At 38.8% G+C, this 18,881-nt stretch overlaps 1 protein-coding gene across 1 annotated transcript in view; it reads left to right on the top strand.

Moving 5' to 3' along the window:
- LOC126214878 (cytoplasmic polyadenylation element-binding protein 1) overlaps positions 1-18,881 on the top strand; it is a 97,824-nt gene that overhangs the window by 36,539 nt on the left and 42,404 nt on the right. Inside the window, exons 2-5 of the mRNA XM_049941524.1 lie at positions 3,753-3,886; positions 4,085-4,176; positions 7,349-7,484; positions 10,005-10,109. Coding sequence (XP_049797481.1) covers positions 3,753-3,886; positions 4,085-4,176; positions 7,349-7,484; positions 10,005-10,109 — 467 coding nt within the window. The remainder of the gene's footprint in view (positions 1-3,752; positions 3,887-4,084; positions 4,177-7,348; positions 7,485-10,004; positions 10,110-18,881) is intronic.

Here is an 18,881-nt window from a genome sequence, read left to right as displayed (position 1 = left end):
TGACAGTGAACACAAGGCGTCGAATTGTTGTAGATGTCGCGGTGCTCGTGTGTGGTCTGGCATTGTTATGCTGAAGGAGAGGTATTCCGTGTGTGGAGGAATTCTTAGAATTTGTGAAACTAGATTGCAGTACGCTGCTTTTCCCGCACTAATATAGTTACGTTAGACGCCGTCCTGATACACAGTACCATTTGGAGCCCTCTAGCGGCAGGTGATTGAAACTTGCGTATGCGAAACGAGAAAATCGACCTAGGAATGTGCATTACGTGTAATACCAAACCGATATTGAGAACAGAATAAAAAAAGAGGCATTGCCTTTCATAATGCTTTCGTATAAAGTTTTTAGCTTCTGTTGGCTGACTGGGAACATTTAAAAGTGCTCTGTGGGCACAGCGAAGTAGTTAAGTTGGCGACGCTGCCACTAGTAAGTCTTGTTGTTTTGAAAGACGAACTCAAGGTGACGAAATTCGGTGCTTCATTTGCCATCTCTTCCACAATTACGTAAATAATTTCTGGTGAAGCACTAGATTTTATGAGTGATCTGTCCTATTCTCACACTACTCCACTCATATAAAAAGTTTCATTGCCTTGTCTAATTCATCCTTTTGGAACGATACTAAAATTTTTTTGACGCCGCCCCCCCCCCCCCCCCCCCCGCCTGATCCGTTCGTGACTCTATAGCTATATAGGCAGCTGAGTATATAAAGTCCGTGGTTGGGTGCATCGGTGAGACTCAGCTAAAAGCAATTCCCGTTTAAATTTTACATTCGGGACACACACAGTATTTCGACAAGTAGTCTGAATAACATTCTCAATGTGATTACTGCCCACTTCTGTGTTTTGTGAATGCCTGAAATAGCTGAAACTTCCTGTAATTTATCACCACCAGGCTAGAAAAGTGAAAATCACAAATCATGTAGAAGTCAATTTATGTTTTAGACTATGCTTGAACCATTTGAGTATAAATGACTAAATGATATACTACGTCTGTCCAGTTTCTGAGGAGAGTTACGTATTAACACGGAACGAACGAAAGTTGGCGACACTGTAACAAGGAACAGTATTAGCGCTTGTTGCGCATAACGCGCGAAATAACTGGCTGCGGTGACGGATCGTAGCCCGAAGCCTACGTTAGGCTGCTATCTGTCGGTCTGCCCCTTAACTCGGAGCAATCACATTTAAATAAGATCGTATCAAAAATTGTATTGAGTATTTTCAAAACGCTCCGGCTCGCGCGTATTCTAATACACTCGACGTCGTCTCGACTTTCGATAAGTTATTTTATCATTGGTTTTTCCACTTCATTTAATTACTCCTGTTGCACACGCCTATCCCGTATCGTTTTTAAAATAATTTTCGGAATTCAAAATTTGTGTTAGTAGATGTACATTTCAGTACCCTTCATATGATTCTAGTGTAACATGGTCTCTTGCAGTTGGCCTCGGACATATTCTTAAGCTGTTGCCTACGAAGAATGGATATACGCTAAAGTCGGGCGACGCAAGCATGACGGGTGTCATGTTATGAACAATAACAACTTAAGATTGGAAAAATTCTGGAGAAAATCCGTACCGAATTTGCCCTTGCTACTGAAAACTTATTCCTTATGTATATATACAGGTACGTGTTCATTCTGTTACTGGTAATGTAGATAGTAATTTAATAACAAAAACACTGGCAATAATGGCAAAAAAATCCAGTCTGCACTCTGTGTGCATCCCGGGAGCAGTCATGCCAGATGTGGATGGATGGCATGAAGGACATAGGGAGCGGCCAACTGCAGACAGTGGCTCATGTTGGTACTAATGATATGCATCGCTCTGAAAGTCAAGCAGCCACATCCTCGTGCTCTTAAATTCAACGTCTGTTTTATCCTACAACCATTAAAACTCTTTAATGACGTCTTACACCTTATTTCTTAAATGTTTCCAAAAATATTGCCTACATCATTACTGGTAACTTAAGGTACTATCTCTGCGTACAACAATCGGCAAAAGATGAGCAACTGCCTGTCAGTTTTTTCATAGGCTCTATCTTATGACAGTCAACTGCAGGACCTATATATGAATACACCGTCCGTAATATTGTAGAGGTTACTCAGCCCCAGAATATTTTGAATCCATACAGACGCAGTATGTGAATTTTCATTAATCGAATTCTTACCTTTTATTTAGATGTGCCAAAAGTAATAGACCAAAGAAGACACTCAAAAACAAAATGCATCGGACAGTGCAACAGCGACTTGACATAATAATCTATCTTCCTTTCCTCCAGGGGTAATTAACAAAATCTTTGCTCATACGGAATGAAATCGCTCGCAAGAGGCAGCTCCGATTATAATTAAATCGCAAAAATTGTTACAAAATCAAAATTCGTTATCTAGGATGCACAGGTGGTTTGTAATAAATGGATAGAAAACATCCTTATTTATGTTCGCCAAGTTTCCAACATTATTGTAAAGAGAGGATTAAATACTAACTTGGCCTACAAAAATTGTTTAATCTAAAACACGCGGGTTGATGTAATCGGAGATAAAAATGCTAGACCGATAGTATAAATTCTGTGACATGATTCTGCTTATGACGCCGGTCTAAATAGTTGAAATTTCGGATGTTTAGAACAACAAGCGAAGATCATGAGTAGCAGCTCTCTGCACATACCTAAATATACTTCGCACTTTGAGTCTGGTAAGACAAATGTCCCTGTGATATGATCATGGATATGTCATACACGAGAGCAACGTAAGATGTTGTATCTCAGGTTTACGATTGCTTTGACAGCTCCGAGAATGTAGGTTCGCGTAGTGGGAAAGAGTTAAATGCGGCCACCAGTTGCGAGGCTAACGTGAAGTCACTCAGTCGGCCTGTGACCACTAGCGGCAAAAGGCGGCGAGTTGGAATAAAAAAACTACCACTCAGGTATGTAGCAAAAAATGTGTTGGTTTGCAGGACCGAAGAATCATGACGAGAAGCTACGTTAACTTTTGCGTGAGTCTCATTCCCTTCCGAAAGTGATGTGAAATGTGATTTAAATTTAAAAGTTCTCAATGAGAGAGAACCTGGAAGTTAACATTTAAGCAGCCGTTTTAGAGGACAGAAAAACTCAGCTGGATCTAGTCGTAAATTAGTGCTGGGATTACTTGACATTGTACTCCAAGAATTCAGCAAGCGGCAGTGATTATTGATAAATGTAAAACCTGTTATCTCCTGTATCACAGGTTTTCCAGTCGGCGTCAGCGATTATTTCTGAGAACCTTCAGTGTCAACTGACTGGGTGCAAACTTTTACTCAAAGATGCCTTCGCTATTAAATATTACATTAACTATGAGCTCTAATTGTAGACTAAAGCCTTTCGTTGCATTGCGTCTAGAGAACGAAACTAAAGTGTCTTGTTTCACCGGAGAAATAGTACATACCAGAGTAATGATTGACTAACTGGGTAACTCTTCAGCCAACGTTGTCTTATTATACTGCAACATGTATTAATACCGCGGTTAATAATGTGTTTTTTTTTTCTTGGTGCAGACGTAACAAATTCTTAAGCTACGTAGTGAAAAGTATTCCTCGATTATTTTTGAATCTGTGCCGTTCCTCATAACAATACGTAATGGTAGATTTTAATCCAATTGCCATATTTGTTAGAGAACAATTTCCATTGTAGTAGCTAAGCGATTGTTGGTCGATGCAAAATAAAAAAGCCAACGCATTGTGAACTCGACGTGTATATTTAATACTGTTAAATTTATTTTGCAGGTGAAACCTCAATGTCAATTACAGACTTATTGGGTCTTAATGTGCCAAGAGGAACGCTCTTGGGAAGTAATAGCAGCCTGAATTCCCCATCTCCTCAGTTGTACGACCCATCACAGAATTCGAGGTTCTTCCAGGTAAAGACCGACGTCATGCATAATTTACGTCTGATTGCGCAGTGTATCATAACAGTGTCTTTGTTTTTAGCTACACCAGACAAGTTTTATCTGGGAATAGCATAACTAAATTGCCATAAGTTCTGTGTCGGGTACTGTTGTTAAACGTTATTTCTAATCGCTTCTTGACAAAGTTGAACATCTTCCACGCTCTTGCAGGAAGAACCACATTATCTGGACATGATGGATGCATCCGGATTCCACACACCACTTCACAACCCGTGTGCCTTCAGAAGTTCCCCAGCGTACAGGTAACAACACTATGATGTTGATAGAAACCCTGGACAAAAAGTTACTGTAATGTACTACACTTATCAGTAGTTACTGTACAAGTCAGTAGGGTTTTTACATGTTTTAAAGTCGTGAAGTGTTTTTCTATGAGGTAGGTGGTATGCACATACCTTGATTTTCTTTTCAGAACATTTGAAATGCCTGCAAATGTACAGATAATAAATTGTGTGAATGCTGAAATTTTACTGCATAAATAAAAATGGCTTTTCAATACACTGAAATTAAGCAGTTCGTGAAAATGTAAATATATCGCGTATGTATTGTGGGAGCCCTTTGATGTGACACTGTTATATAACTTCTAGTCTTTGCATCAAACATTCTATGTATAAAGATGCATTATAGCTAATTGGATGATGGACATAAAGACTCTTGTCATGTTGCATAGAGTTTAATGCTGTAGTAGGTATTGCAGGCATCTGTCAATCAAATCTGTAGAGACTGCCTTATTGAAGGCGGAAACACTCTTCTCATTATAACGTGAAGTAGGCCAGAACTGAAACAACATAACTGTTCCTTGCAGACAGCATTTAAAATGTCTATTCATTGTGTTCATTTGACTATGATTAAATTCCGTTAGTTTGCCAGTGTGGCCCTTGAAGCATTATTTGTTAATCTGATAGGATCACCAATGTTCAGCTGCAGTAGCACAAAACTTTTAATATTAACTTTACTAACTTCTGCCTTACCACTGGTAGAACGTTCACACAATGATAAATAACATTATTTATTTTAATTTTTGTCCGGATTGTTTATGCTAAAGAATTATTTGAATATGTATTCTACAAAACCATATAATTATTTTATGCTTAGAAGCATCAGGCTTTGAAGTATTATTTCACAATCAGCTCAAGATCACAGCTTGCATAACTGTAAGAAAAACTTCAAAACTACAGTCAATTTTGTTGATTGAAAAACTGGCACTATGAATAGACTAAAAACATTAATGTAGTAACACCCCTGTAATGATTATATAACAGTTACTGTGCACTTAACACACACTATTGACCATGGAGATCGTTCTCAAGTAAAAAGCAGTGAAACACATGGCACAAAACAAACAGCCTCCAACTTCATTGCATAGATGGACCACAGTTCTGAAAATACAATAAATATTCTTAATCGGAAATAGCTTTAACATCTACATCCTTGCTCTGCAAACAACTGTGAAGTGCATGGCAGAGGTTACTTCCAATTTTGTATTAAGGCTTCTTGCTATTCCATTCTCATACAAAATGTGGGAAGGATGCCTGGTTAAATATCTCAGTGCACTATATCTACACTAATCCTGCCTTTGCAGTAGGCCTACCTCATTTGGTGTAGTGTGTTTCCAGATTCCTCGCTTATTACTATATCTTGAACTTTGTAGGTAGAATTTTGAGTTGTCATTAGTGTCTGTTGAAGCAGCTGCCACTTAAGTTTGCCAGCATTTTGGTGGTGGTGGTGGTGGTGGTGGTGGTGGTGGTGGTGGTGGTGGTGGTGGTGGTGGTGGTGGTGGTGGTGACGATTGGTTTGTGGGGTGCTCAACTGCGCGGTCATCAGTGCCCATATGTAGTCACAATTTTTACATAGTCCAGTTTTTTACACAGTGCAATCTGGCCACTGTCATGACGACGACGGCACCCAGTCTATAGGCATAGAAAATCCCCAACGTGGCCGGGAATCAAACCTGGGACCGTATGATCCAGAGGCAGCAACACTAGCCAGCATTTTTATGACGCGCTTCCAAGAGCCACTTACAACTCTTCATGTTGCATTTCTTTGTACACTTTGTAGTGTATGGGTCAACACACGTCAGGAATGTTGTATGGTGGGCTGCATTATTAATTTGTAACGAGTTTCCGTTGTCAAAAAGTTCATTGGTAGGATACTGGAAATCACGGCAGTTGAAGGATCTGAGGAGGAGCTTCAACAAAGTATACATTGAAATGCATTTCTCAGTAATGAATTACATAATTTAAATTACCAGGATGCATTTCAAATATTTCACACACAAATTTACATATTGACAGTTTCTGGAACTGTTGACAACGACTGACATTTTTCAAACAGGTGGTTCTCGCAGCCCTCCTGAAGGCTCTCTCTTCAGCCTTGTTGTCATAAGTCACACATACGTCACAAGCAGAACTTGGGGAAGGCCATGTTGGATTTTTCTGTAATCAGTTTGAGTCCATATATATTGGGTTTCCTATAGGGCTACTCAGAAGGAACAGATTTCAAACATACATTGCTTCCAAATTACATAAGATAGCAACACAATTCCAATGTTCTTGGAAAGAGAAAAGTTCAAATTTTTATGCATTGTATGTGAGCACCATGCGTTACACGACAGATATCAAAACAGCGGCTCATTCCCTGCCATACAAGAAGCAGCTGGTCTCTCGTTATCGAACTCAGAGATTCAACGATGTGATGTCACAGCCTTTAAACAGTGTCAGTCAGGGGGAGATAAAAAATGCAGTCTTTCACATAACCCCACAGATAAGTCACAAGGTGTGATATCTGGAGACCTGGGAGCTCATCGTTGATGTTCATTTTCTGCTCCTCCTACTCCTACTCCTACTCCTACTCCTCTTCCTCTTCCTCTTCTTCCAATCCAACATCCTATAATCGTGTCATTCAGGAAACATCAGACATGCTTAGAAAAATTCATCTGCTGCACCTCTTCCAATCCAACATTTTGGAGAAGGGTCATTTAGGTAATGTGAGATATGCTTAGAGAAATTCTTTCTGTGTAGATTTTCAGTGCCCTTACAAAAATACATTTTACATGGAAATCAATTTACTGTATTGTAGTAAAATGTGGAGAAATGGAAAATATAGCATTTTTTTTCCTTCTCAAGTACATATTACATATTAAATGTTAACACTTTGCTTCTGTCTCTGACTTAAAACAAGTAAAGTGATCCTAGATATATTTTTTCATGTGAACTGACATCTGAAATATATAAAAAAAAAAGAACAAGAATTTTTAACTGTTGGTTTTCTGCACTCTAAACATTTGACTAAATCCTGCAGGCAAGTAACTACTTCATGGAGATTTTACTTTTTGTGTGGGGTCACAGGCATGTAGATGTAATTTTTCATAAATAATCCTTGCTTTATAAATATTACCAAATGCATTATTTTTTCCAGTGACTGTGGTAGCCCAACAGGAGTGGATCAGTCTCTGTTACCAGCCTCCAACAACAGTGGCTCTACCTCAAACTCCCCCGTTGATTCCGATCTGAACCCCAACAGTGTTGATGCCGGAAGCTTAGCTAATCTCATAGTAAGTGCTCAAAGAGTAGAAAATCAATAAAGGCACACACATGTCCTAAAAACAGTAAAACTTACTCAGTGTGTAGACATTATTAAAGATGATCTCAATTATTACTTTGAATAAAATATGAAGCAGTTTATTTTCTGTTATGGAAAAAACATATTTGAAAAACAGGAACTGAAAGGTAACAATCATACATACCTGCTAAATTTTGATCTTATCATAAAGATTACTGTGAAGTATCCTCTTGGCTATTTCCTCTCCTTTAAACTTTAAATAGAACATTCTGCTCTTTTCTGAGTACCATTTTTTCGTACTTTTAACTTGTCTTTTTGATAACTCCAGTATGCAAAGTATGCTCAAAAGTAATGTGAATTTTGTAATTTGTTGTATTACACTACACTCATGTAACTTTTTCCCCCTATTGTGTTGACAATGTATGCAAAATACATGTACAATATTAGCCATATCAAATATGTAATCCGTTCACTGATTTCTGGAAGAAAGACTATCACCACAGAGGCTGTTCTGTTGCTTGATAACTTGTGTTCACATCTTGATGAGAGTATTCTTGTATCAGATGGTGGTCTCATTGTAACTAAGTTCTTACTTCCTTATGTGACGCATTATACAACCGAAGAAATAATTGTTTCAATAAAATGGTGCTACTGGGCTGGTCTACTGAGAATACTAGTTGAGGAGGATGATTCGGTAGCGTTCCGGAAGTAGTTGACAATTCTAAATGCCGTACACGGGATTTCTAATGCCTGGCTGAGAGTTGAGCCACATACACTTGTTTGTCCTGTAGGTCATATGGATCAGATGGAGTTTGTCCAGTGGCATTAATGCTGTAAGAAAAATGCGAAATTCTGTATGAAAAAATGTCAAGTCCTCTGCAGTACCTATACACACAACTTGGATAAACATTTGAACAAAGAATACGTCTTTGAAAATATCTCGATTATGTTTGTTTTTTGGTTATTTGTGCGTCTTCTCCCCCATGTTAGCCAAAATAATCGGGAGTGCCGTATTTACTCGAATCTAAGCCGCATCTGAAATTTGAGACTCGAAATTCAAAGGGAGAGAGAAGTTTTAGGCCGCATCTCCAAATCGAAACAAAGTTGGTCCATTGTAATATGAGACACAATTTAGGTTGAATGAATGACGATACAGCTACAGTAGTCGTAAGCTTAGCAGTTGAGCTTTACCAGGTAGCCATTGCTATGCGTCAGGCGCTCCGTCCGTATTTATACGGGTACCCTTCCTTTTTCACGTGCTTCGTCTGGTTTGAATTGATTGCTTACTTTCTTTGATCTGATAAGTGGCATTCTTTGTCATAGGTGTTTACGTCACTCTAAGCTGAAAATGCATTACTGTACTGTGTCGTGCATTGTTTGTCGCATTCTGATAACGAGTGTTTATGGCCTATCGCCGCTCGCGGCAAGACTTGCTTTTGTGCGTGCTGCCACCGCTTATAATAAAAAAAATAGTTTTCTGAACGAGAGTTTAGTGAAAATGTTTCTCCGTTTGAAAATCTTTGCAGACGCCTCTTGAGTACATTACATTCTGCTCAGAAATTAGTCATCTTAAATTTAAAAATCTAGTGAATTACCGTGCTTAGTTTCTGACTGTATCACTATTAGGCATAAGAATAATATGAATATAAACATGACATGATACGTATATTCTTAAGCGTTTGCTGTTGTCTCACTCTAGTTGCCTAGTTTATTAGGCAGACAGGATTTAAATGAGATAGCAGCAAACATGAAAGAATACATGGCAAAATGTTTATATTCGTATTATTCTTATGCTGAAGAGAATACTGCATGTGATTAACAATTCATAAAAGTTCCTATTAGCAACTCTCTCTTCTCACAGGTAGGAAAAAAATTCAGTTGGCCATACTGACAAACATCCCAAACAGTCTTGCCAGTTGGATTTTCGTAGTACAGTGAAATGCTGCTACATTTGAAGATGAAAAATACGGAATTTGTATTTACTTAGTTGGATAATGTATGAACATGCAGTGCTCGAAACTCGGGGCGGAGAAAAAAGCTAGTCTTCCACTTTTTATTAAATTTATTTACTGACGCAGAGATTTTGGTGCCAATATTTATCTTTGTGCCTACAAAGCATGCCTGTGTAGTGCTACATATATTAGATGGCAGAAGTTTGTTGTGGTGGCACTTACCAACATTTTTGAGAACTTCCGCTTACTTTGCACTTGATTATAAGCTGCAGGCGGTTTTTTGGATTGCAAAAACTGGAAAAAAAGTGCGGCTTAGTATACCGTATTTACTCGAATCTGTGTATGAGCTTTCAGAAAAGCTTACAGGGAAAACTCAAAATATTATTCTGTAAAGAGCATTTCCCTCAGGTACACTCTTTGTACACAGATATTGTCTTGATAGCTTCATGGGGACACTACAGTTATCTCCTAGCACTTGCTAAGTTAGTGTTATATTCTCTTTGATTACCAAAATCTGTTGAAGCATTTTGAAAAAAAGATTTCCATTGTTATGTTTCCAGAACTATCTATCCCTCTACAGAGGAAATGAGCAACAGCAAGAACAGCAGCAACAGGATCAAATGACATCACTAAGATTTTTACAGCAGCAACAACATAATCTGCAAGTAAGTTGAAGAGTCATGCCTCCAATAAACATACATTAAGTTGTCCCAGCTGTTGGGTGTAGCTTATGGCAAAACCTGTATTCATTCACTTGTTACTTTCTCATAAAAATTTGCATAAGTTGTTTGTGTGTAAACCTTGCTGCTGGGTTACCTGTAACCAGTGGTACGGTCAGCATGTCTTAGGTCAATAATGCATTACCAGTAAAGTTGTCGTTACTTTCCTCATTCTTCAATGTGTCTTCAAAGTTGTCTGCAATTGCATCATGGATGATTTTTTTGTAGGTGCATGGTTTGTTGTGTATGAATTTTATCCCTTTAGCAAGCTGTATCTAGTGAACAGTGTGAAAACAAAACAAATATCTCAACAGCCTTGAAATTAATATGTGAATACATTTCCAAATTCAAAGGAATGACAGATATTTTCACATATTTTGTTACATTGCGTTCTTGCCCGTCTGTCAGTTTAAACTAAATAGCAAAATTTGCACTGAACTACTTAGCTATGAAAAGAAGTGTATGATGTGTGGAAGGTACTTTGTGCACTGGTGCCATTCTCCCTTTTCCTTCAGTCATGAATGTTTCGCAGAATGAAAGATCACTGGTAAGGGTCCATGTGAACTTGAATCTATTTAGTTTTTGTGTTGATCATCCTTTCCTGGAGATGTACATAGAAGTAAGTTAGGTGAAGGGAAACTGAAATAAATCTGAAATTTACCATGTCTGTTGTAACCTCATCAAAATGTTTGAAATTGATGGGGGGAATATACAGGGTGTTTACAAAAAGGTACGGCCAAACTTTCAGGAAACATTCCTCACACACAAATAAAGAAAATATGTTATGTGCACATGTGTCCGGAAACACTTAATTTCCTTGTTAAAGATCATTTTAGTTTAGTCAGTATGTACTGTACTTCGTCGATTCACCACCAGTTGGACCAATTGAAGGAAGATAATGTTGACTTCGGTGCTTGTGTTGACATGAGACTCATTGCTCTACAGTACTAGCATCAAGCACATCAGTACATTGCATCAACAGGTTAGTGTTGGTCACAAACGTGGTTTTGCAGTCAGTGCAATGTTTACAAATGCGCAGTTGGCAGATGCCCATTTGATGTATAAATTAGCACGGGACAATAGCCATGGTGCGGCACGTTTGTATCGAGACAGATTTCCAGAACGAAGGTGTCCCGACAGGAAGACGTTCGAAGCAATTGATCGGTGTCTTAGGGATTACGGAACATTCCAGCCTATGACTCGCGACTGGGGAAGACCTAGAACAACGAGGACACCTGCAATGGACGAGGCAATTCTTTGTGCAGTTGACGATAACCCTAATGTCAGCATCAGAGAAGTTGCTGCTGTACAAGGTAACGTTGACCACATCACTGTATGGAGAGTGCTACGGGAAAACCAGTTGTTTCCGTACCATGTACACCATGTACAGCGTGTACAGGCACTATCAGCAGCTGATTGGCCTCCACGGGTACACTTCTGCGAATGGTTCATCGAACAATGTGTCAATCCTCATTTCAGTGCAGATGTTCTCTTTACGGATGAGGTTTCATTCGAGCGTGATCAAATTGTAAATTTTCACAATCAACATGTGTGGGCTGATGAGAATCCGCACGCAATTGTGCAATCACGTCATCAACACTGATTTTTTGTGAACGTTTGGGCAGGCATTGTTGGTGATGTCTTCATTGGGCCCCATGTTGTTCCACCTATGCTCAATGGAGCATGTTATCATGATTTCATACGGGATACTCTACCTGTGCTGCTAGAACATGTGCCTTTACAACTACGACACAACATGTGGTTCATGCACGATGGAGCTCCTGCACATTTCAGTCGAAGTGTTCGTACGCTTCTCAACAACAGTTTCAGTGACTGATGGATTGGTAGAAGCGGACCAGTTCCATGGCGTCCACGCTCTCCTGACCTCAACCCTCTTGACTTTCATTTATGGGGGCATTTGAAAGCTCTTGTCTACGCAACCCCGGTACCAAATGTAGAGACTCTTTGTGCTCGTATTGTGGATGGCTGTGACACAATACGCCATTCTCCAGGGCTGAATCAGCCCATCAGGGATTCCATGTGACGGAGGGTGGATGCATGTATCCTCGCTAACGGAGGACATTTTGAACATTTCCTGTAACAAAGTGTTTGAAGTCACGCTGGTACGTTCTGTTGCTGTGTGTTTCCATTCCATGATTAATGTGATTTGGAGAGAAGTACTAAATGAGCTCTATCATGGAAAGTAAGTGTTTCTGGACACGTCCACATAACATATTTTCTTTTGTTGTGTGTGAGGAATGTTTCCCAAAAGTTTAGCCGTACCTTTTTGTAACACCATATATATGTCTAAAAACAAAGATGATGTGACTCACCAAACACAAGCACTGGCACATCGATAGACACAGAAACAAACACAAATATACACACAAAATTCTAGCTTTCGCAACCAACGGTTGCTTCGTCAGGAAAGAGTGAAGGTGAGGGAAAGATGAAAGGATGTGAGTTTTAAAGGAGAGGGTAAGGAGTCATTCCAATCCCGGGAGCGGAAAGACTTACCTTAGGGGGAAAAAGGACAGGTATACACTTGCGCACACACACGCATATCCATCCGTACATACACAGACACAAGCAGACATTTGTAAAGGCAAAGAGTTTGGGCAGAGGTGTCAGTCGAGGCGGAAGTACAGAGCCCTCTTTCCTGATGAAGCAACCGTTTGTTGCGAAAGCTTGAATTTTGTGTGTGTTGGCGTGTCTATCGACCTGCCAGCACTTCCGTTCGCTAAGTCACATCATCTTAGCGGTGCATATGAAGAAACAAGTCCTGGTGAATTTTATCAGACTCTTTAAAGCGTCTGACCTAGTGCTCTATCAGTTGTCATAGTGGAAGCTATTTTCATTGGGAATTGTTCCTTATCATTTGGAAAGGTGCGATTGGATCAGATGGTGTGAGTTTAATGCACGGGATAAGCAGAATTTTATCCAAGTCAATGAATTTAGCAGTGATATACTTGCCAAAACAGTTACCTCTAATTTTTCACCATTAATTAATCCCTTCGTAGTGGTAAGATTTCTAATTGACATAATAATAGCAATTTTTAGGGTAATGAGGAGGTAAATGGCACTAATAAGAGTTCAAAAATTTTACAGGGCACAGTTGACCATTCTTTATTTCTTCATGTGGAATAAAATCAGACCTGAGGTAGAAAAATCATTATTTTTGACATGGAATCACCATTGAATAGGATTGCAAAATACTTTGTTAGTTGATTTCTGTGGCATATAATATGGTGGTAATAAGAGTATCATAATTACTGAAACAATGTTTAGGAATTTTGATTGCTTCATTGAATTAGTGTTTGATTTTCTAAGTCACTATTACCGAATATATGTAACCATTCAGTGAAAACAGGATCATTTTCCCTTGTGTTTTAGGTCAACTTACGAATTTTAACATGAAACCATAGTAGTTTTGACAGTGGCTAACAATGGGTAATACTTCATGGAAATCTCCACCAAACAGAATTATTTTGCCTTCATAAGAGAGAGACTATTATTCATAGTGTCCCTCAAAAGTTGAATGACACTTATTAATGCATCTTGGGAGCCATTGGAATCTTGTCCCGAATGATTTCAGCATTTTGTCGTGTCCTATTTACATTTATTTGTACAAATATTTAACAGATTTGATTGAAGAACAATTATAAGAGATTGAAATGATAACAGTATTATCCACTGATGAATCTGCAGTATGGTAAAAACCACAGATTATCAGTGATAAGAAATTCATTTGGAACTTCTTCACAAATTAGTCTACATCTTCAACTGAAGTTAATTTATCAACAATTGATATCCTGAAAAAGAATGTATGCATGGAGGACATGTCTCTTGAAATTCATTAACACAAACAACCACTGACTGCATAGTGCATAGCACATGTAATAAGGCTTCCAGTTTTAAATGGAAAACCATAGAACCTGAGTCAGGTCTACTTGCAACTCTTTCAAATGAATTCAATTGAGAGATGGTTCCTGTCCAGTAATTGTGTGTGTGTGTGTGTGTGTGTGTGTGTGAGAGAGAGAGAGAGAGAGAGAGAGAGAGAGAGAGAGAGAGATCAGGCTTTCAGGGGAGGGGTGGGGAGGGAAGGGGAGGGGAGGGGCAACAATGGCCATTGTGTGTTCATTGGTAAGCATATTACAAGACCTGTCAAGTTGAAGGAAGAAAAACAGTAATTCCCCAAACTGTTCCATCTTCTTTAGGCATCTATATTAAGAGCTAATAGTTACAAACGTGTGATGGATTTTCTGAAGTTGTTTTTGGAGGAGCTCAAAAGAATACCAACCTGGAACCTTCTGCTTTAACATAACTCGGAACAATATACTGTTGAAATAATTTATCTGAAGCACGAAGGATACTAAAATCATCTCAAATTGGAAAATGATGACAGTGATACTGTAGCATGTTATCAACACAATAGTGTGAGCATGACCGTGACCATATGGCTTTCCTACAGTCCATCTAGATTCAACACATGGGAAAAGCAGTGGGTAGTACATTGAATCACAACATTTGTTTGAATAAGATATTGTAGGAAGTGCACCGATTCTTTTATAATAGATGACAAAAACATAATTGCCCGTTGATGCCCCGTCGGCAATGATAAAAAAAGAGTAGCCACCTCACTGACTGTAGGTGCTACATTGGATGTTCCAGGGTGAAATGAATTACCAGTAGCGAATCTAGTATGGTGTCCCACATAAAACCAGTACACCTCACATCCGATATTCCAAGTAACAGTGAACTAACTAAAAAGAATGGATAATAGTAATGTTAAAAAAGCATGTTGTTACCTGCTTATAACAGATGCTGAAAACGGTGGCCATGGACATCCAAGAATTGCCAACTTGGTGTGAGGACTTCACCAGTAACATGCTGCATTGCTGCAGGTGTGATGCTGTTAATTTCTCTAGTAATGTTCTGTTTAAGACTGTCTGTTGTGTGAGGATTGTCAGCACACACACATTGCTTTTTAGTGTTCTGTAAATAAAAATAACACAATGTCAAGTTGGGGGACTTTGGGGACCAGAGGTCTCGACATGCAAATGTGTCGTCGGGGATTTGTTGGATGTGCTAGTGTTTGCTAGTGTTTGGAATACTGCGCACTGTTTCTCTGGATCTGTTAATTGTGCATAGCTAAAGCCAGTTATCTCTCTAGATATCTGGCACTGTTTAAGGTGTAATTGGAAAAAAAAATATGGGGGCAATGGTGCAGATGCCTGACAGTGCACATCGAACACCTATCTTCTCTGAATGGAAAAGTTCATGGTGCAGAATATGTGGGTTGTTCTGCGGCTTACATATGCAATTTTGAAATTTTGCATAACCTGACAAATGAAACCAGTCCTCATTTGACATGAATTAAAGCAAGGGGTCCAAGCAACCATTACCAAATGATGATAAAGGCCAGTTAATAAACACTGTTTTGACTCCTCATAATGACCGTGTGAATTCTGTGCGTCGATTCAGAGGTTCTCGTTGTGTATTTGAATTTAAGCAATGCTAGAGCATTGTTAAATTCTCAAATATTTTCTTGCTGTCATTATTCTGCTCTGAGGGGTTCCAGATCTTCACAAATCTTAGTGGGTTCTAAGTTAACATTTCCCTTTTGGCAACATGTGGTAGCTAATTTGTTACAGAACTTCCCTGCAAATGACCTTCCAGAACAGTGTACCCAGGTTTGATCCAATTACCAACACTGTGTGTTTGCGCTTTTCACTTTCGGGAAAAGAAGTGTAGGTAAAGTTTTTGAAAGTTCAGGTGTCGTATTCTTGGACTGAGATTTTGATGGAAGTGAAGTAGGTAAGTTGTAACATACATTTGTCGATTCGCCTTTGTTTGTCACGTATCTAGCATTTCTTCTTCTGTGGTCTGTGACATGATCCAGTAGTGTGGAATGCCCTCTGGTAGGTGGTCTCCCTCTGGATGTTGTGCCTTGTAGTGTCGTGAAAATAAGAAATACAGAAGGAAAAAAGTTAGCAGACATTTGACAGTTTTTTTTGTGTAGTCATTGATTTGTTAGGAAAAATTCATAAGAAATCAATATTCCTGGCAGTACAGATTGATGGAATTTAGGTTAGCAGAAGTGTAACGTAACTGATAAATTAAAAGTTAACATAAATTAAATTATAAAAGTAGACTGTGTTTATTGGTGATGATGAACATTGATGTAATTCAGTTCATTCTCACAGTACAAAAAGCTTTCTTACAGAAACAAAACCCCTTCAACTATTATTGTGCTTAAAACCAAAAGTAGATTGTCAGTAAACGACGTATTCATTCTACATTGTTTTTATAAAAATGTTTTCAGAATAAGGTTTTTAGCAAAAAATGATAACTTTAAACTATTTGTGTAATTTTTTGTCCTTAATGGTGAAAAATCTCGGTCATTAATTTTTGCTTAAGTAATATGGGAGATATGGTGTATTTTCTGTTTACGTTCTGCTGAAGCAAATCTATAGAATTTCGTTTAGTTGTTCCTTGCTCTCTCCAGCAATTTAACTTAGCGTACCTCTTCATTATTTAACTAGCATTTCCGGAAAGTAGCGTAAAGTTGTTGTTTCAGAAACTTTGCACTTTTGTTTTTGTTTACACACAGTTGCGTATAGGCCAAATTTGTGTAACCATATTTTCGTGTTTATCTGTAATTTAACTGACTTATTCTTAATAAACTATTACGTTTATCATGAGTGAAAAGTGCTTGACTTGCCGTAGAATTGTTAGGTCGGGGCTTTGGTGTGATGGGTGCTGTAGTTTTTTCCATGTGGGTGACTGTAGTGGCGTGGGAATAGGGGAAGTAAATGAGACTCATCAGTGGTTTTGTAGGATTTGTAGTAGAGATAGGAAGATACTAGAACAGGAGGGGAAAATTGCCGCCCTTCAGGCTGAGTTAGACAAGGCCAGGGGAGATCTTGACAGGTTAAGGAGGGAGAAGGGTAAAGAGAGGTGGGAAGTGGCAACAGGAGGAACAGGCCTAGAACTTTGTCTGACAGCTTTATGGTGAATGTGGAAAATAGATTTGACCTGTTGCTTCAGTTAGAAGCTGGTGAGCCTCAAGCAGTTGCAGGTGTAGACAGGGCACAACAAACTTTCAGCAGCAAATTGAAAAGTAAGAATGTAGGGAAATCAGTAAAGAGAAAGAAAGTGTTCTTGTTAGGTAGTTCCCATGGAAGAGGTGTTGGCCAACTTTTGCAGGATGAACTAGGATCAGAATACCAGGTCACCAATTTTTTTAAACCTAGTGCTGGTCTGGAGCAGGTGACAGAGGATTTAGGATCACTTTGCAAAGATTTCACTAAGGAAGACACCGTGGTTATAGTGGGTGGGGCAGGTAACAGTATTGACAGAGATCCTGGGTACAGTATAGAGTGTGACCTGGCGAAGATTGCGTCAGCATCGAAGCATACTAGTGTTGAGTTTGTATCTGTTCTTGGGCGCCATGACCGACCTCATTTGAACTCTTCTGTCAAGAGAGTTAATTTGGAGCTGGAACGGCTGCTCATGTCGGGTGCGGGGTCACACATTGGTGTGGTTCATGTTGATTCTCTCAGTAGGTGGGATTATACTAGGCATGGCCTTCACCTCAACAGGAAGGGGAAGGGTAAATTGGCTGGGGAAATAGCAGGAAAGTTAAAGGGGGGAGGCACTATCATGAGTGGTAAAATACCAGTGGTTATAGGATTCAGAAAAGACCCTTTTTTAGGGTAGGGAGGACAGAAAGAAAGCAAATTTTAAGAGAGGTTAGAACTGAGACAAATCTTCAGTTTGAGAAAGAAATCAAAAAACATAATTCCAGCTTATTACATCAGCATAAACAGCCATTGGTTAAGAATTTTCAACTGTCAGCAGATATTTTAACTCCACCCAATCTTAACTCAGTCAATGAGAAATGTCAGCTATCTTTATTGCATCAAAATATTCGAGGACTGAGAAATAAAATTAATGAATTAACTATCTGCATGGATGAATTAGAGTCTTCAAACCCAGCTGACATAATCTGCCTCTCTGAACATCATGTGACCACTGGTATAGAACTTTTAAGTGTTACAGGGTTTAGGTTAGCATCTCACTTTTGTAGATCAGAAATTGAGAAAGGAGGAGTTGCCACATTCATCAGGAACTGTCATAAATTTAAGAACATAGACATTCATAAATTTTGCCTAGAACAGCATATGGAAGCATGTGCAGCAGAATTAGAATTTCACAAAAAATCCTTCATAATATTAAGTGTATATCGAGCACCTGCAGGTAACTTTAATCTGTTTGTCAACCACCTTGAAGCTGTACTGGCCCATTTAACAACCAAAAACAAAGAAATAGTGGTTGCTGGTGATTTCAATGTAGATTTCCTTAAAGACTCTCCCAATAAGAACTTGTTTGAGTTAGTGACACTATCATTCAACTTGATTCCCACAGTAAAGTTCCCCACTAGGATAGCCACTTGCTCACAAACAGCCATTGATAATATCTTTATAGAAAAGTCCAATGAACAAAATTATATTACAAAACCAATAGTCAATGGCCTCTCAGACCACGACATGCAGTTCCTTCTGTTAAATGTTAATACTGAACAGGATATAAAATCTGTTAAATCTGAGCTCAAAAGGGTAATCAGTAAGCCAAAAATTGATTATTTTAGGACACTCCTCAGAGACATTCACTGGACTGATGTTTACAGCGTTCATGGCATGAATGAAAAATATA

The sequence above is a fragment of the Schistocerca nitens genome, chromosome 12, assembly GCF_023898315.1.
Source record: "Schistocerca nitens isolate TAMUIC-IGC-003100 chromosome 12, iqSchNite1.1, whole genome shotgun sequence".
Classification (NCBI taxonomy): domain Eukaryota; kingdom Metazoa; phylum Arthropoda; class Insecta; order Orthoptera; family Acrididae; genus Schistocerca; species Schistocerca nitens.
This window is presented reverse-complemented; position numbering and strand designations above follow the sequence as displayed.